General features: G+C 40.2%; 1 protein-coding gene across 2 annotated transcripts in view; it reads left to right on the forward strand.

Moving 5' to 3' along the window:
* The window catches only part of PAPPA2 (pappalysin 2), a gene marked incomplete at its 5' end in the record, with an annotated part of 281,240 nt that overhangs the window by 23,819 nt on the left and 237,988 nt on the right, over window positions 1–19,433 (forward strand). For both annotated transcript variants that reach the window (XM_082656927.1, XM_082656928.1), the window contains one exon: window positions 12,101–13,172. In XM_082656927.1, the coding sequence (XP_082513053.1) occupies window positions 12,101–13,172 (1,072 nt within the window). The remainder of the gene's footprint in view (window positions 1–12,100; window positions 13,173–19,433) is intronic.

A 19,433-nucleotide genomic window follows, 5' to 3' on the forward strand; every position in this document is an offset into this window, starting at 1 on the left:
TGAAATCAGGGAGCATGAAGCCTCCAGTTTTGTTTTTTCTCAAGATTGCTTTGGCTATTTGGAGTCCTCTGTGGTTCCATACAAATTTTAGGATTGTTTGTTCTATTTATGTGAAAAATGCCACTGGAATTTTGATGGGGATTATATTGAATCTGTAGATTGCTTTGGCTAATACACACATTTTAACAATATTAATTTTTCCAACCCATAAGCATGAAATATCTTTCTATTTATATGTGTCCTCTTCAATTTCTTCCATCAATGAGTCTTTCGCCTCCTTGGCTAAATTTATTCCTAGGTATTTTATTTTTCTTGATGCAGCTATAAATGGATTGTTGTCTTGATTTCTCTCTCTGATAGTTTGTTGTTAGTATGTATAAACACAAGAGATTTGTTTATATTGATATTGTATCCTGCAACTTTACTGAATTTGTTTATTAGTTCTAACAATTCTTTAATGGAATCTTTAGGATTTTCTCTATATAAAATCATGTCATTCACAAATAGTGACAGTTTTACTCCTTCCTTTCCAGTTTAGATGCCTCTTATTTCATTTTCCTGCCTAACTGCTCTGGCCAGTACTTCCAATACTATGTTAAATAAAAGTGCAAGAGTGGGCAACCTTGTCTTGTTTCTGAAGTTAGAGGAAAAGTTGTTAGCCTTTCACCCTTGAGTATTATGGGTGAAAGTATGGACTTGTCATACATGGCCTTTATTGTGTTAAAGTATTTTCCCTCTATGCTGACTTCGTTGAATGTTTTTATCATAAATTGAGGTTGAATTTTGTCTAATGTTTTTTCTGCATCTATTGAGATGATCACATGATTTGTATCCTCCATTTTGTTAATGTGGTATATCACGATTGATTTGCAGATGTTGAACCTTTCTTGCATCTCTGGAATAAATCCCACTTGATCATGGTGTATGATTTTTTTTAAAATGTATTGTTAAATTTGGTTTGCCGATATTTTGTTGAGAATTTTTGCATCTATGTAATCAGGGATATTGTCCTGTAATATTCTTATTTGTGGTGTTCTTGTCTGTTTTTGGTATCAGGGTAATGCTGGCCTTATTAAATAAGTTTGGAAGTGTTTCCTCTTCTTCAATTTTGTGGAAGAGTTTGAGAAAATAGGTAATAGATCTTTTTTGAATGTGTGGTAGAATTCACCAGTGAAGCTGTCTGGTCCTGGGCTTTTGTTTGTTGGGAGGCTTTTGATTATGGATTCATATCCTTACTAGTAATTGGTCTGTTCAAAATTTCTATTTCTTCATAACATTTCTTCTATTTGGAAAATCATATATTTCTGGGAGCTTATCCATTTCTTCTAGATTGTCCAATTTGTTGGTGCATAATTGTTCATAATAGTCTCCCATGACCCTTTGTATTTCTGTGGTATGTGTTGCAACTTCTCACTTTGCATTTCTGATTTTGTTTCATTGAACCCTGTCTCTTTTTTCCTGGCTGAGTGTAGATAAAATTTGTCATATTTGTTTATCTTTTCAAAGAACCAGCTCTTATTTTCATTGATACTTTCTATTGTCTTTTTAGTCTCTATTTCATTTACTTCCACTCTGATCTGTGTTATTTCCTTCCTTCTACTAACTTTGGGCTTCTTTTATTCTTTTTTTTGATTCCTTTTGGTGTAAGGTTAGGTTGTTTGTTTGAGAGTTTTCCTGTTTCTTGAGGTTGGCATTTATTGCTGTAAACATCACTCTTGGTACTGTTTTTGCTTCATGTTTCAGGTTTTGGTGTGTTGTATTGCTATTTCCATTTTCATTTGTCTCAAGGTATTTTTTGATTTCTGCCTTGATTTCTTTGCTTACCTATTGATTATTCAGTAGCATGTTGTTCAATCTCCACATATTTGTGATTTTTTAAAAACTTTTTTTTCTTGTAATTGATATCTGGTTTTATATCATTGTGGTCAGAAAAGATGCTTGATATGATTTCAGTCTTCTTATATTTATTGAGACTTGTTCGGTGGCCTAACATATGACTCATCCTGAAGAATGCTTCATATGCATTTAAGAATGTGTATTCTGCTGCTTTTGAATGGAATGTTTTATATATAACTATTAACTCTATCTGGCCTAATGTGTCATTTAAAGCTAATGTTTCCTTATTGATTTTCTGTCTGGGTGATCTATCCGTTGATGTAAGTGGGGTATTAAGTTTTCCGCTATTATTGTATTACGGTATTTCTCCCTTTGGGTCTGTTGTTATTTGCTTTATATATTTATGTGCTTATATGTTGAGTGCATAAATATTTACAAATGTTATATCCTTTTGTTGGATTGACCCCTTTATTATTATGTAGCACCCTTCTTTGTCTTTTATTACAGTGTTTGTTTTTCTTTGTTTTTTATTACAGTGTTTGTTTTAAAGTCTCTTTTGTTTGATAAAAATATATCTACCCCAGCTTTCTTTTGGTTTCCATTTGCATGGAATATCTTTTTTCATCCCTTCACTTTTAAGCTGTGTGTGTCCTTACATCTGAAGTGAGTCTTTCGTAGGCAGCATATAGATGGGTCTTCTTTTTTTTTTTTTTTTTTAATCCATTCAGCCATTCGATGAAAGAATGATTCTGAAAGTTTTAAGACGATGTGACCCAAATGTTTGGCTTCAGTACCACCATCATTTTTCGAGTTACATCACTTGATCTGATTTTTCTAACCCATGGGCTTTCATAGTTCAGTTTGGTGTTGAGTGATTTCATAAATCATGTTGATGATCTGGTCCCTCTGTTCCTCCCAAGAATGTGGTTTTGATGAATAAACAACAGTTATAACGTGTTTGCTTCTATCACATGTACATCCAAAGTTATAAAATCTCAATGTTGCACAAGCTCAGAATTTCACCACGTATATTGTGTTGGCTTAGACTGTGTTGGCTTTGTCAGCCTTTACTCTGCTAGACTGAGAAATCTTCTAAATGTGGAGATTGGTAATTTTTCTTTTTTATCAAAGTCCATCTTCTTCTGCTTGGTGGAGTTAAGGAGGCAGGGCTGGGGATCACTCCTGAGGGCATGTGGATGAGCTGTGGAGGTCTTTCTGTGATCCGAGTTTGTGACTGAAGGATTTGAAGAGCAGACCTGGTATGGACAGATTTTATTTTACAGGAACAGTCAGTCACTGAGTACTTTGGTAATTTTAAGGCTCAAAGCCCAGAGTGGAAGAAACATATACCGCACCCCCCACCCCTTTAAAAATACTTTTTTTTTTTAAAGAGCAGTTTTAGGTATACAATAAAATTGAAAGGAAGATACAGAGATTTCCCATATATCCCTTGCCCATACACATGCATTGCCTCCTCCATTATCAACATCACTCACCAGAATGATCTTTTATTTTTTTATTATTTGAACATTTTATTATTTTTATTATTTTTTATCTTTTATCTTTTATTTTTATTATTTTTTTAAATGTTTTATTCTCAAGGATGACTTTTCACTGACACATCATAATCACCCAAAGACCATAGTTTACTTTAGGCTGTACATAATCTTGGTGCTGTACATTTTTATGGGTTTGGACAAAAGTATACTGAGGTATATCTACAGATCATTTTCACTGCACTAAAGGTACTCTGCTCTTCCTATTCATGTCCCTCCCCTCACCCCTGATCTTTTTCTTTTTTTTTTGCGGTACGCGGGCCTCTCACTGTTGTGGCCTCTCCCGTTGCGGAGCACAGGCTCTGGACGCGCAGGCTCAGCGGCCATGGCTCACAGGCCCAGCCGCTCTGCGGCATGTGGGATCCTCCCGGACCGGGGCAAGAACTCGTGTCCCCTGCATCGGCAGGCGGACTCTCAACCACTGCGCCACCAGGGAAGCCCAGCCACTGATCTTTTAACTATCTTTATAGTTTTACCTTTTCCAGAATGCCATATAGTTGGAATCATACAGTATTTAGCTTTTTCAGATTGGCTCGTTTCCCTAAGTTAAATGCATTTATATTTTCTTCATGTCTTTTCATGGCTTGGTAGCTAATTTCTTTTTAGCACTGAATAATATTGTATTGTTGGGATGGACCACAGTTAATATATCCATTCAACTACCAAAGGATGTTGTGGTTGCTTTCAAGATTTGGCAATTATGAATAAAGCTGCTGTAAACATCCATGTGCAGGTTTCTGTATGGACAGAGTTTCAACTTTCTGGGGTAAATAGAAAGGATCATGATTGCTGGATGAAGAAACCACCAAACCGTCTTCCAAAGTGGCTATATCATTTTGCATTCCTACCAGCCATGTATGAGAATTCCTGTTGCTTCACATTTTCAAAAGTATTTGATGTTGTCAGTATTCTTGATTTTGACCATTCTAATAGGTGTGTAGCGGTATCTCACTGTTGTTTTAATTTGGATTTCTGTGATGACATATGATGTGGAGCATTTTTTCATATGCCTCTTTGCCATCTGTATATCTTCTTTGGTAAGGTATCCACTATGGTCTTGGACTTGTTTTAAAATTGGGTTGCTTATTTTCTTATTGTTAAGTTTTAAGGGTTCTTTGTATATGTTGGATAACAATCCTTTGTCATATGTGTCTTTTTTTTTTTTTTTTTTCTTTTGCGGTATGCTGGCCTCTCACTGTTGTGGCCTTTCCCGTTGCGGAGCACAGGCTCCGGACGTGCAGGCTCAGCGGCCGTGGCTCACGGGCCCAGCCGCTCCGCGGCACGTGGGATCTTCCCGGACCAGGGCACGAACCCGTGTCCCCTGCATTAGCAGGCGGACTCTCAACCACTGCGCCACCAGGGAAGCCCCATGTGTCTTTTGCAAGTGTTTTCTCCCAGTGTGTGGTTTGTCTTCTAGTTCTCTTGATATTGTCTTTAGAAGAAAATTAGTTTTTAATTTTAATGAAGTACAGCTTATGAATTATATCTTTCATGGATCATGTCTTGGTGTTATATCTAAAAAGGCATCATCATACTGAAGGTCATGTACGTTTTCTTTCCTGTGTTATCCTCTACAAGTTTTGTAGTTTTGCATTTTACAGTTAGGTCAGTGATCCATTTTGAGTTAATTTTGGTGAAGAATATAAGATCTGTGTCTATATTATTATTTTTTGTTTTATATGGGGATATCTGGTTGTTCCAGCACCATTTGTTGAAGAGACTGTCTTTGCTCCATTATGCTTCTTTTGCTCCTGGCCAAAGATAAATTGATTATATTTATGGGCTCTCTATTCTGTTCCATTGATCTATTTGTCTACTCTTTCACCAATACCACAATATCTTGATTACTGTAGCTTTATAGTAAGTCTCAAAGTCACACTTACCCCTTTTTAATTATAAAAAATCAGATGACCAGCAAAGCAGCCACATCTACTTTAATAGTCAGGGGGCGAAGGAGACACGTGGTGGCTTGTATCTGCTTTCCTTTTGAGTCTTTCTAGTGGTGGCACTGGCTCAGACTAGCTCACCAGAGCCAATTGTACACTTCTCTTCCCAACTCCATGTTCAGGGACATCAGTAAATTAAAATTGGCCATTGTTGGAATATTTACACCACAGAAATTAGCAAATGCCAACAATCAGTGTTTGTTTGTTTGGTTTTATCCCTTCAGAGAACCAGTTGTTAAACATTCATCTGCATAACACTGATTTTGTATCTAATTTGTTCTTCCCTTTGATAGTTCATCATCAAATTCCTTCTAGTCATCACAGGTAATGCTTATTAATCACTTTGTATGAGTTAGGCACTGTGCTAAGATCCTTCACATGTGTTCTTTAATTCTCACAACAATGTCATGAGGTAGGTCTGTGATCTCAGCTTCTGGTTGAGGGATGCTGAAGAGAAGACCAGTGGTGGACAGATTTTTATTTTACAGGTACAATTTGCAAGTGAGTAAACTGAGGTTCAGCAAGATGATGTAATTTTTCTGAGGTCACACAGCATGTTAAGTGGTAGACTGGAGACTGTAGCTTCTGGCTGACTCATGCTTGTAACCACCATGCACTATGGTCTTCCCCAGCATAGAAAACTGTTCTGGGCTCAGAATCATGACACGTTGGCTCTAGTGTACTGTACGCACCCAGACTGACACCTGCCCTCTCAGAACCTCAGTGTCCTCATCTATATAATAAGGCTGGTGATGATACTCATCTGCCTAGCTCACAGGACGGCTTTACCATTTAAGTGATAGTTACAGCAGATTGCTTTGGAAAGCTTAAGTACTGTATAAATGGGAGATATCATTACATGATAAGAAGTGAAGGAAAAAAATATTAACCAAAAGAATACTACATCACAGTTAAAAAGATTCAGCTAAAGTAGATATTTTATATAAATGCAGGTTCTATGAAATATTACAGTAAATGTTTCTGGGTGAAATGGCAGGACCTTTGATCTGGGAATGCCTGAACTTACCTCTTGAAATTCTTTGGCTTTGGGTCTCCCTAACCTTCCCAGACACTCTGATTAGTAATCAAGGTGACCTTAGTTTCATGGGCAGATTTGATTGGAACTAAGTTATTAAGAAGGTAGTCTAGTGCTGGAAAGTTGACATTTAGTAACTTCAGGGAGAATTTTTGCCTTATTATGTCCATGTTTTAATAAAGGTTTGTTTTTTTGTGGTTTTTTTTGCTGTTCACATAGCTATTTATACTTCCAACTGTCAGCATATTTCATTGTAGTTGTTTATTTAAGGTTTATTTTCTTGACTATACTGAACTCCTGATGATGTCAAATAACCGTATGATTATTACAGAAATCCCAAGCACCAAGTACTGAGATCGGCGACTAGTATTGCTGCATAAATATCTATCCAACAAGTGCATGGGTGAGCTAACTACATGGAACTCTCGTGGTGTTCATGTATATCTTATGCCACAGTTGTCCATCTGTAAGCTTTGAAAAATTTCCTAATTGCAGTTGGAGCTAGTGTGTGAGGCAAGGTCAACCACGTGGTGTTTCATGCTAGAGTTCATCTGTGTGCTCTTAGGATATCAGAGGCATTTGGCAGCAGTAGGAAAGCCTCAAGGTATTCCCTAACTTACACAGTCCAAGCCCCTTACTGTGTTATACAAGGCCTACCTTGACATGTTTCACCTTTGGTGCTCTCCATCCTGCCACTGTGTGGAATGATTTGTAATTCTTTAGCCTGACCAATTCTTACACACTCTTCAAGAGTAGGTTTGGGTCTCATCCCCTCAGGAAATCATCTCTGAACTATGGGTTGTGATTAGGTTTTGTTTTCACTCACCTATGTATTTCTTTTTTTTGGTTTGTTTGTGTTTTTTTGTTGTTTGTTTTTGTTTGTTTTTTCGCGGTACACGGGCCTCTCACCGTTGTGGCCTCTCCCGTCGCGGAGCACAGGCTCTGGACGCGCAGGCTCAGCGGCCATGGCTCACAGGCCCAGCCGCTCTGTGGCATGTGGGATCCTCCCGGATCGGGGCACGAACCCGTGTCCCCTGCATCGGCAGGCGGACTCTCAACCACTGCACCACCAGGGAAGCCCTCACCTATGTATTTCTTGATATTAGTTCTGATATTATATTAAAATTACTTCCTATGTTGCCTATTCTCCCATGAGACTATAACTCCTCAAGTGCAAAGACTACCTTTTCTTCCAAAGCTGAGAAGAGTGTGTACATCTGGCATGAATGAGATGTTCAGCAAATATTTGAGGAACTGAAATGACTAATTCCAAGTGGAATTTCTTTTTCTAGGAAGAGCAAGACAGTGAGATGAAATGTGAACCCTTCAAGGCTTAGTGGGGTGACAGCACTTCAAGTGGCCAAGCATGATCCTCTTCCCACCAGCTAGGGGTGAAGCAGAGAGCTTCCAGGTTACGGGTTCAATGTTGGGGCTAAGTCTGTGTTTGTCTGAGCACAGACTGCAATTCTAGTTTAACTGCAGTCTGGTTTATTCAGTCTCAAGGGAGAAGAGAATCAGATAATTTTCCATTCAATACCCTACAGATTGGAGGAACAGATTTTAACCAGTACAGACTATAAGAATATAGAAGATGCAGGGGGTAGAAACATTTATTTACTCTGTCCTTGTAAATTTTGAAAATCCCCACAAGGACGCACTCATGATCTCATGGAAGAGGTTGAGGTGGCTGGCAGTGATTCTCAGGGAGACGTAAGCATACTGTGCTTCAATGCCACAATTTCCTCTCTTGGAATAATAGATCTTTTAGCGGGAGCAGGGGACATTTATTTCCATTTCAGTAGTCTTAAATGTGAGTTGTATTATAGATAATAAAAAGCCCCAATTAATTATGAATCCTAGACAATCCATTAACCATATTCTCTAACAGCATCATATCTGTGCACTTATTCATAACAGGCTCCTGTTTCTTTTAACTGCCTTTCATTCCACTAGTTTTCTGAATTAATGAGCAAGAACGTATGGTTACGTAGAGACCTCAGACAGACCTAAAATGCTCTATCTGATATGATCTTTAAACAAATAGTTTAAAACAAATGGTTTAAAAGAATTTCAGATGCGATTTCCACTTTCATGTCTGACAACGTATTGATAACAATTTTTCTAATTCCTTTCCACTGGTTGGAAAAATTAAGATTCCCAACTTCTGTCTTCTGCATTTCCATCCACTGAACAGCAGTCAGAAGCTTGAATTGTTTTGTTTGTTTTTTAAAATTTATTTATTTTATTTTTGGCTGCGTTGGGTCTTCATTGCTGCACGCAGGCTTTCTCTAGTTGTGGAGAGCAGGGGCTACTCTTCGTTGCCGTGCGCGGGCTTCTCATTGCGGTGGTTTCTCATATTGTGGAGCATGGGCTCTAGGCATGTGGGCTTCAGTAGATGTGACGTGCGGGCTCCATAGTTGTGGCTCGTGGGCTCTAGAGCGCAGGCTCAGTAGTTGTGGCACATGGGCTTAGTTGCTCCGCGGCATGTGGGATCTTCCCAGACCAGGGCTCGAACCTGGGTCCCCTGCATTGGCAGGCGGATTCTTAACCACTGTGCCATCAGGAAAGCCCTTGATTTGTTTTTAAAATATAGAATAACAGCAGCTCTCAACATGTTTTCGCAAGAATCTGTATTTGTGTAAGTTCCACTTGTGATTCTGATCCACGGCTAGTGTTGATGACATTGGTTTCTTAGTTCGTTTGGTTTGCTATAACAAATATACAACAGACTGGGTGTCTTAAATAGAAGAAATTTATTTTTCACTGTTCTGGAGGCTAGGAAAGATAAAGGCACCAGCAGATCTGGTGTCTGGAGAGAACCTTTTTCTTGGTTGGCAGATGGCTGTCTGTCTTCTTGTATCCTCACATGGTGGGGAGCAGAGAGAGAAGCTAGCTTTCTTCTTAAAAGGACACTAATCCCATCATGAGGGCACCACCTGCATAACCTAATCACCTCCTGAAGGCCCTATCTCCAAATATCTTCACATTAGAGAGCAGGGTTCCTGCAAATGAACTTTGGGAAGACATAAATGTTCAGTCCACAGTAATCGGGTTGGAAAATTGTATTTGTTAAATATGTTTTTTTTTTTCTTTCCTTCTCTGGAATGAGTGCAAGGCAGTGCTTCAACAATTATTTACTCTCTTCTATAGATGAAGTATGAGCAGTGGTAATACAGCAAATAGAATGCAGTTATCTAGGTACCTAGTGAGGTTTCACATATGCTGCTGTGACATCTTATTAAATTAGAGAGTAAAGAATCATTACTTTCATAATCATTCAAAAAGTAATACTTCTATATACTTTCTACAACTCCCAACTAAAATTGGCTATTTTAATGCTCTTGGCCAATAAATCCTCTTTAATATAATTACTAAAATTTAGATTAATCAGAACTAGACTAGCATGAAAAGAAAATTCCATCTTCTGTGTAGTGTCTCAAGAAGTTAGAAATAACATTTTAGACACACTATAATTTTAATAGCTTCCTATGAGCTAAATAAGTAGGAACAATTATTTTGTTGCTACTAGAAGTTCTAAGGACAATAAGTTAATGTGTTCAAAATTGCAGTTAGATGCTGGCAGGTAACAAGCTAATTATCTAGTAATTTATAAGTCAAGCCTAATAATTTATACCACAACTCATATACACCTGTATATGCAACAAATATGAAATAGCCTCCTCCTCAATTCTTCCTCTTAAAAACCAGCTGATTTGGCTTCCCTGGTGGCGCAGTTGTTGAGAATCTGCCTGCTAATGCAGGGGACACGGGTTTGAGCACTGGTCTGGGAAGATCCCACATGCCGCGGAGCAACTAGGCCCGTGAGCCACAACTACTGAGCCTGTGCGTCTGGAGCCTGTGCTCCGCAACAAGAGAGGCCACAATAGTGAGAGCCCCGCGCACCGCGATGTAGAGTGGCCCCCGCTTGCCACAACTAGAGAAAGACCTCGCACAAAAATGAAGACCCAACACAGCCAAAAATTAATTAATTAATTAATTAATTTAAAAAAACAGCTGATATTTACTAGTTGAGAAGTTAGTAACTCCATGGTTCTGATATTAAATATTGCAGCACATTTCTTCATAGTTTAGTGGATGGACATAATTAAGGCTAAATGTACTTATGAAAATAAGTGAACCACGGAGAAACTATGAAGCAGGAAACTTATTACTGATCTCACTAGGTTTGTCTGCTTTTTTGAAAATCTACCCAGTACAAGAATTTGTAAAGCAGTAATTGTTACATTCCTTTACCATACAGACCTCAATGTAAGAATAAACAAAAAACCCCAAACAATACTAGAACATCACCATTGTATTATACCTAGTCATCACCAGTACTTGGAAGTCTAATTGTTAGAATTGCTAGATTGGGGATGAGTTGCTTTTGTTAAAAAGAACATTTTATTTTTTAAATCACAAGTTATTGATTTATGTTAGAAACAGAAGAGAAGATAATCTATCATTTATGAAGAACATAGCTACTTTTAAGACACTTGCCTGCAATTAGAATGGGAGGACTCATGGCTTTAAAATCCAAACTGTCCATAGAGTGGTACTCTTTGAGTGGATTATATAGGAGCTCAGGTAAATAAGTAAAACTGTTGGCTGAGGGAGGCTGGGGAAGAATAACTCTTGGTTTTAGCCTCAGGTATCTATCTAAAGGCCAGCCGACTTTTCTAACATTCATTCATTAGTTAAAGCAGTATTTACTAAGCATTTCCTGTGTGAATGTACTGCCTCTATGTAAATTACAATTGAAAGCTGCTGTTGAGACCCTGCCTATATAGTATAAGAGGGACCGGGAGGATGGTGGGTTCATAACTGCAGATGGATTGCTGGGAACATTCAAGGCCTCCAAATGGCCTTCAGTCTTCCTATTTCATCTGTGGTCCTGTTACATCTGATTACTTCTTCCTGCTGCCAACTTGTTAGTGACATACTTATCTACAGGAATTCCTTCCTTTGTTTATGGGACTTAATAGTGCTGGGCCTCCTATGAGCAAGGTGGTAAGTAAGGTAGCACGTGGTGAGGAGCTTCGTTTACCTGGGAAAGTTCCACTTCTGTACTCTGATGGGCGTTACTGGTTATAAAACAATCATTCTTATAATTTGACTAGGTTTTTTCAGTCTAGGACCATGGGGCAATGTCATTTTGCTTACTCTGGGGAACAGCTGTTCACTATGGATGGGTATCCTTGCCCTTGGGCACTAGAGGGAATAACATGTCTGGGATGTTACAGTCTTCTCCTTATTTTCCCCACAAGAATCATCATTTCAATATTCAATAGAGAAAAATGACCTTTTGAAGGGGTAGGAGATTACTAACTTTTGTAAAAACCATGAAGGCCCTCATGACTTCTGAGGAAGTGGAAAGAGTGGGAAGTCATGGACACAGAGTCACCCTGAGGAACGTTTGTGACAGAGTGGTGAGGATGGTTTTCACTTGCATTAGACATCCCCTTACAACTTCCATTTTAGTTATTTAAAAACACCAGAATGCTTTAAATTGGATGGAATCTCAAGTTAAGTTCCTTTTGGGGAAAGATGTTGCCAGAACAGCCTGATATGGGGTACTGGACAGGCAGCTTAGGTGGAGAATCTGTATCACTTATTTTTTTCCCATTAAAAACCTACATTCTTGCTATTTATATGGGTTTTCTTCTCCCTTTCTCCATCCCCTTTGTATCTGGTATTTCTCCCCTCGACTCTTCCTTCTTTCCCAGGTGTGTTTGATAACTGCTCCCACACTATCAGTGACAAGGGCTGGGCCCTGGGGATCCGCTCAGGGAAGGATGTGGGAAGGCGAGATGCTCGCTTCTTCTTCTCTCTTCGCACTGACCGCGTGAAGAAAGCCACCATTATGATGGGTCACGGTCGCTATCAACCAGGCAAGTGGACGCACGTGGCAGCCACTTACGATGGACGGCGCATGGCCCTGTATGTCGATGGCACTCAGGTGGCTAGTAGTCCAGATCAGTCCGGTCCCCTGAACAGTCCCTTCATGGCATCTTGTCGCTCTTTGTTCCTGGGTGGGGATAGCTCCGAGGACGGGCACCATTTCCGTGGACACCTGGGCACACTGGTCTTCTGGTCGACGGCCCTGCCACAAAGCCACCTCCAGCACAGTCCTCATCAGCCAAGCGAGGTGGAGGATTTGACCACCCTGCTACTGACAGCCAGTTTTGAGCCCCTGGAAGAACAGTGGGCCCCCTTTAGAGATGGGAAGTACCCACGGCTTGAGGTTCTCCAGGGCTTTGAGCCGGAGCCTGAGATTCTGTCACCTTTGCAGCCCCCGCTCTGTGGGCAAACAGCTTGTGACAACGTGGAACTGATTTCCCAGTACAGCTGGCACTGGCCCCTTCGGGGAGAGAAGGTGATCCGCTACCAGGTAGTAAACATCTGCAACGACGAGGGCCTGAACCCCACCGTAAGTGAGGAGCAGATCAGTCGGCAGCATGAAGTGCTCAATGAAGCCTTTAGCCGCTACAACATCAGCTGGCAGCTGCACATCCACCAGGTCCACAACTCCACCCTGCGCCACCGTGTTGTGCTCGTGAACTGTGAGCCCAGCAAGATTGGCAATGACCACTGTGACCCTGAGTGTGAGCACCCACTCACAGGCTACGATGGGGGCGACTGCCGCCTGCAGGGCCGGTGCTACTCCTGGAATCGCAGGGATGGGATCTGCCACGTGGAGTGCAACAATATGCTGAACGACTTTGATGATGGTGACTGCTGTGACCCGGAGGGGGCTGACGTGCACAAGACCTGCTTCGACCCTGACTCACCTAGGAGGTAAGGGACTGGGGCTTGGGGTATCTGGCTTGTAGGGTACATTCCTAACATCGTTTTATCCTTTTGGCTTCTGGAGACAAAAGAGTGTTCACACAGCCCCCAAATAAAACATTCATCTACTCCACCAGATATTATTGAACTTTCATGAAGTACCAGGTGTTGTGTTGGGTGATTAGGAACACAGAGATGATTAAGACGAGACACAGCCCTCACAACTCACTTTCTGTGGAGCAGACAGCTGTGTACGTGGTGTGAAATGCACACGCACCAGGTGCTTAAGACACAGGAAAGCTGAACAACTTCGTCTATCAGAGGAAGCCAGGGCAACTTCACAGACAGCAAACAAGGTATATGTCGATAGAAACCAATCAGCACCAGTTATACACGAGCATTCCTTTTATAGTCTTAGGTTTCCAGCAAAGTAACAGGAATTCATGAAGAGGCCCATGTGCGAAGCAGTTCGAGCAGTTCAGCAGCTTTATGAACATAAGACATTCTACATCTAACCACAAGTCTCCTTTAGATGACTGGAGGCTTCCTCTTTTGCCCCATTAAATTCCATTCTCCACACAGCATCTGGAAAGATCCTATGTAAAAGGTAAATTGGATCCTGTCACTCCCCTTCTTAGTTTTTTTCCCACTGTTCTTAGAATAAAATCCAAACTCCCCTCCTGTCTCCTGCATCACAACCTGACCCCTGCCTTCCTCTCTAGCTTCCTCCCCTGCTCTCCCCACCCACACTGTACAGCCTCACTGTGACTGTTCTGTTCCACTGAACAGATCAAACTTGTTCCTGCCCCAGGGCTTTGCACTATCTGTTTCATCTTCTTGGAATCCTCTTTTCCTTGGTCTTCCCTTGGTGAGTTTTCTGTCGTCATTCCAAAATCTACTTAAATGTCACCTTCTGGAGAGGCCTTTCCTGATCTCCCAAGTTGACTAGTCAATCGCTATTCTGTCAACTAATTTAAATTCTCTCTATAACACATCACTTCTGATGTTTTTCTGTGTATTTGTTTATTTGTCTTTCCCTGGCTTGGAATATCAGCTCTATGTGACCAGAACACTTGTTACATTCCCAGTGCCTAGAACAGCGGCTGAGACAATAGTTGCTTATTTCATGTTTATTTTAATGAATAAATGGATCTGATGTGTCATCTGTTGTGAGACAGAAGCCAATAGGAGGATTTCCATTTGATGGTTGATGCATGAGTTGGGGAATGTTAGAGGGAGGTAAGAAAGGAGAGAGGTGGGTGGTAAACTTAGTAATTTGTGTATGTGGGAAAGGGTTCCCCATTTATAACTGGTACCTTTGTACGAATTATAAAAAGGCCCACACCTGAGGTAGGGTGTAGTGTTGGTGGGAGGTGGGAGGACTAGATCTCAGCTTCCACCCAATACCTGAATGGCTGCCTTTGTGGGTTTTGGCCATGATTTGTGTGGTAATTCATGGTCTTGTGTGTGGTCAGTCCTCTTGGCCCCTGTGCATGGGCGGTTAGCACCAATGAATAGGTTCACCTGTAGCTCAGATGTCTGACATCAAGGATCGAGTGTAAGATTTGCAGTCAGGGGACAAAGTTGAGTTCCAGAGTCCTTGCTACTTAACCAGCTATGTAAGCTGCGCAACTCACTTTTGTAAACCCAGATGTCTTGTCTGTAAAATGAGGGTGATTGCAGTAATACTTTGCATACCTATATCTTTGGGTTATTTTTGGGAAACAAATGAAATAAGGTACAGGAAAGTGCTTGGTAACTCTAAAGTTTTCAAAGTACAGAAACAGTTCTAAACTAACGTTAGTTATTATCATTATTAGAACTGACAGATGGGAAGCCTTTGTTTACATAATAATACCCAGGGAACTGATCACATTACCAGAAATATTTGCATAAGAAAGATTCTGTTTGGGTTTGGTTTTTAGATTTTGATAACCTTAAGCAGAAGCTAAACCTCACTAACAACATTTGCCAACTCTTAGGAGCTCCAGAGAACTCTCCAGGGAAATCTGGCTTGTTCTCATTTGTCTACTAGCTCATTACAACAACCCACTGCCTTGACTGAGTGAGCTGTCTTTCAAGGTACCCAGGCATCACTCTCCTTAGAGTGGCCCCTTGTGTCTCTAAATACTTACTGCCACTGCCCTCTTCCGGGTGTTTATAACTTATTCCCCTTACCACTTCAGAGTTGCCATGGTAACTTATCCTTTTCTATCTGTAGACCCAGACACGTTTCAAACTTTCTTACCCCTACATGCAAAACTCACTTTGTGGAATAAAAGGAACTAGTCATACTTTTTTGACAGTTGAAAACATTTAAATAAAAAATAAACGCTCCTGGTTAAAATATCAAATTGTACCAAAAGGCAATTTTACCAAATTGTACCAAAAGGAACAATGACAATCCCCTGCCTAACTCTTCCTCATCCTTCTCCGCTCTCTAGCCTCTCTCCCATATTTAATTATTTTACTTGCCTCTTTTGGTAATAACCTCCATGTACATATATCCACATATTATATTTATATCACTTGATTCATCAATTTTATTTTATTTTTTTTAATTATTATTATTTGGAGGGGGCTGTGCCGTTTGGCTTGCAGGATCTTAATTCCCTGACCAGGGATCAAACCTGCATCCTCAGCAGTGAAAGTGTGGAGTCCTAACCACTGAACCACCAGTGGTTAGGACTGATTCATCAATTTTAAACATTATGCATAACTTGCTCTTATTACAAAGATGAGACTTTTACTTTGTCTCCTCCCTCTCCTCTGCATTTTTCTAATATAGTAATTTTACTATTTTTGGTTGAGTCAGATATATATATTTACAACATTATGACTGTAGAATCTTTTTCTTTTGGTTGCAGAACAGAGTTTTATTCTTTTACTGTATTTCCTTTCTGGCATAGCTCCCCCACTCTCCCATACACATACACCCTCCCCCTTGAGTCTCTATTTCCTCCCTCCCTCCCTCCCTTCTTTTATCTTCCTTCCTTCCTTCTTTTTTGATATCTTCAATCATTTTCAAATGCTTTATCATATTAGCTAATCTATAGAATGTGTCTTTTTTTTTTTTTTTAAACACTCCTCTGGAGCTCTCCCTTCAAGTTTATTCCATTTTTTTCTCTCCTCTTGTGACTTGACCAGTTATCTTTAGTTCTGCTTCACAGTTGTCATCCTGGAATTTCTCTTCACTGCTTTTGTGAGGGGGAATTGGAGTCACTATGTCTTGAATTTTATGAACCTCTCTTAATTTACAACCTCATTTTACTGGAAAACATCCTTAAGTAACTTTCTAAGAAAGGATGTTTTAGGTAACTTTTTCAGAAAAGCATTTCTCAAAATGTTTTTATTTTGCCTTTACCCCAAACTGATAGTTTGTCCTGGTATAAAATTTTGGGTTGGAAAACATTTTCTCTTAAATTTTTGAAGAGATTCGTTAGTTGCCTCTGTGTTTTAGAGGTGAATTTTTTTCCTATTAAAAATCGTTTTTGAATTTTAGCCTTGTTACTTTAGGGATTTTATGATAATTTCTTTTTAAGTGTTGGCCTTTTATTCTTCTTTTGTTGATATTCAGTGGTCCTTTCAATTTGGACACATGCCCCTTACCTCTGGCAAATTTTCTGAAGTTATTACTTTGATATTTCTTAATTCTCTGATCTCTTTTTCCTCTCTGAAATGCCTGAGGATTTATTTCCTGAACTTATTCTCTGTCTTTTTTCTCACTTACATTCTGTCTCTTTGTTATTTTGTTCTATATTTTGGAGATTTCCTTGAGTTTATCTTCCAACTCTTCTATTGAATTTTTTTAAATTTTAGCAGTCATATATTTAAGACTTTACTCTTTGATTTTCTATATTAGTCTATTTTTATTTTAAGGATGCACCCTTTTTTGAGGCTAAAAATAAGATGAATCCTGAATTTTTTCCCTGTGTACTATATCTGATTCATCTATAGTCAACTTTTATTTTTCCTTTTTTTTTTCTCTTAATTCTTATCTGTCTTTCATGCTGGTGGATTTTCTCAGATGTCTAGTGCTTATTCACAATAGGAAACACACTTTCATATCTCTACTCTTATGATTTAAAAAAGGATATTTATCTATGAATTTCCTCTTTTAGAGGGAGAAATCTGAAGGCAGACTGTAGTGGAAAGGATAGGTTTTCTTTTTCCCAATTCCCTTATACTTATTTCATGTACAGACCTTTTATTCATACTCCATCTTCTCTGCCTTGTATTTCTTGTGCTGAATTTTTATTATTAAAAACATTGACTGTTTTACATAACTCTTATTGGCAAGAACCATATTTTGAAAAAATTATTTATCAAATTCCTGTGATGTGGCAGACACAGTAAGCTAAACAAAGGGACAGATATAAAGAATACATAGACTAAGTGTGAATACCTTAGTGGAGGGATTTAGTAATTTTATCTAAATACCTGGGTTGAAATCCAGTCTGAGGCACTAAAAGCAGAACATAGAGTATAGACTGCTTTTCTGCGCCATGGCTTAGACTGTTGGAAAGGACTTTGGATTCATAGAGGTGTAGATCTCTGGATTTCTCTGAGGGCCTGTGACTTGGTAGAGTTGGTGGTTGTGTCTGAACTAAATTACCCATATCTAGCAGCCCTATTATTACAATTAAATCACAGTGCTCAAGTTCACAATTCCTTTATTTTGTGACTCTAAAGAGACCCAACTCCAACAAATTTTTCCAGACATTTTTTGAGGAGCAGAGCGTGCCAGGCAGAGAGTCCCTCTACTCAGGAGCTCACTCTTTAGTAGGGGGTGGTTGGGAAGTGGGGGACACACCTACAGATAGATTACTAACGTGCAAGTACAGTGATTGCTTTATGAACAATCCTTCCTGTTTCTCAAATCCTGCTCAATGTTCCCTCTTCCCCCAGCAAGAAACCAGAAATGTAGCCCAAAGGAGTTCCTCTCCCAAAAGCTCTGACAGGAGGAGAGAGCCTGAGGAATACAGCACCAAACATCTGTAACCCAGATGGGCCTATCAAAGGGAGAGTATTTATCAGACTTGGGGCTGGTCAGAAGGAGATATGAATTATAGATACATTACCCAGCCAGTTGAACAGAATTACCAAGATAGAGAAACTTGGCTTGTGGAAAGGGAAGGCTACATACGCCAGAGGTATGTTTCTACATAGTAGCTGCCCTAAGAGAGGGTCTACAATTGCTGGGGGAAAGAAGGGCTTGAAAGTCCGCTTTTGTAAAATCACGAATGTCATTGGCTACTCCCTATGATGCGTCCCAGGAAGCCAAGCCAAGGGAATCTCTATGCCCCAAGGGAAACGCAGCTTCCCTAATCTTTGCAGGCTTCAGCCTCTTTTTGATCATGACTTGTTTCTGTTGTTTTTCTCTCTAAAATTATGTCTCAGAGATGAAGGGCTCTTTGCTGCTGAATCTACTTTCCATCCCTTACTCTTTCTCTCCTTTTCACATCAGAGTTGAGCTTGGTAGCCACAAACCTAGAGCACTGTGTTTACCTCTTTGCTTTGGTTTCTGTGTGTCAGATTTCATCACTCTGTTATCACGTGGAGAAAAAGCACCAAATAAAAACAAATGGCTGAGGGGAGTTCCCTGGTGGTCCAGTGGTTAGGACTCTGAGCTCTCACTGCCAAAGGCCCGGGTTCAATCCCACACGCTGCTCGGTGAGCCCCCTCCCCCCTGCCCCCCCAAACAACAACAAACAAATGGCTGAGAACAGTTTAAGTGAGAGTCATTAACCACCTAGTGTCGCCATGCTGTGAAGCAGACAGTGGGATCAAGGCAATGCCATGCATTTGTTTTCTGATGCCTGTGGTGGGCTGAAGTCTCTGTGTCTTAGTGCCTCACTGTCTCTTCTCTGCCTCCTTTCCTGAGTTTTGATGGTGGGGAGTTTGAGAGCAGAAGAACTGCTGTATATAGCAATGCTAGAGCATGGTCTACTTCCCTCTAAAAGGGACCTCAAGAGGGTGGGCTGGGAGGTGCCCTGCAGAAACATGGCACAGAGTGGTGTCTGCAGTTGTACACTATAGGATATGTATCTATGGGACAGGAGGACAGTTGCATGTGACATTCAAGGGAACAGGTGGAGAAATTGCTGCTGCACGGACCTGGATGCTCTGTATTAGCTCTGCTTTGCTCACCCACCCTCTGTGGCTGTTTGAGCCAAAGGAATGGTTGGGCTGGGCCCCTGCAGTGGCAGATCTGTTAAACATCAGCCCAGCTTCATTATAGGTTTCTTTTGAAGTTGGGATTCAAAGTTC

Source organism: Grampus griseus (genome assembly GCF_964374135.1).
Source record: "Grampus griseus genome assembly, chromosome: 1".
Taxonomy (NCBI): domain Eukaryota; kingdom Metazoa; phylum Chordata; class Mammalia; order Artiodactyla; family Delphinidae; genus Grampus; species Grampus griseus.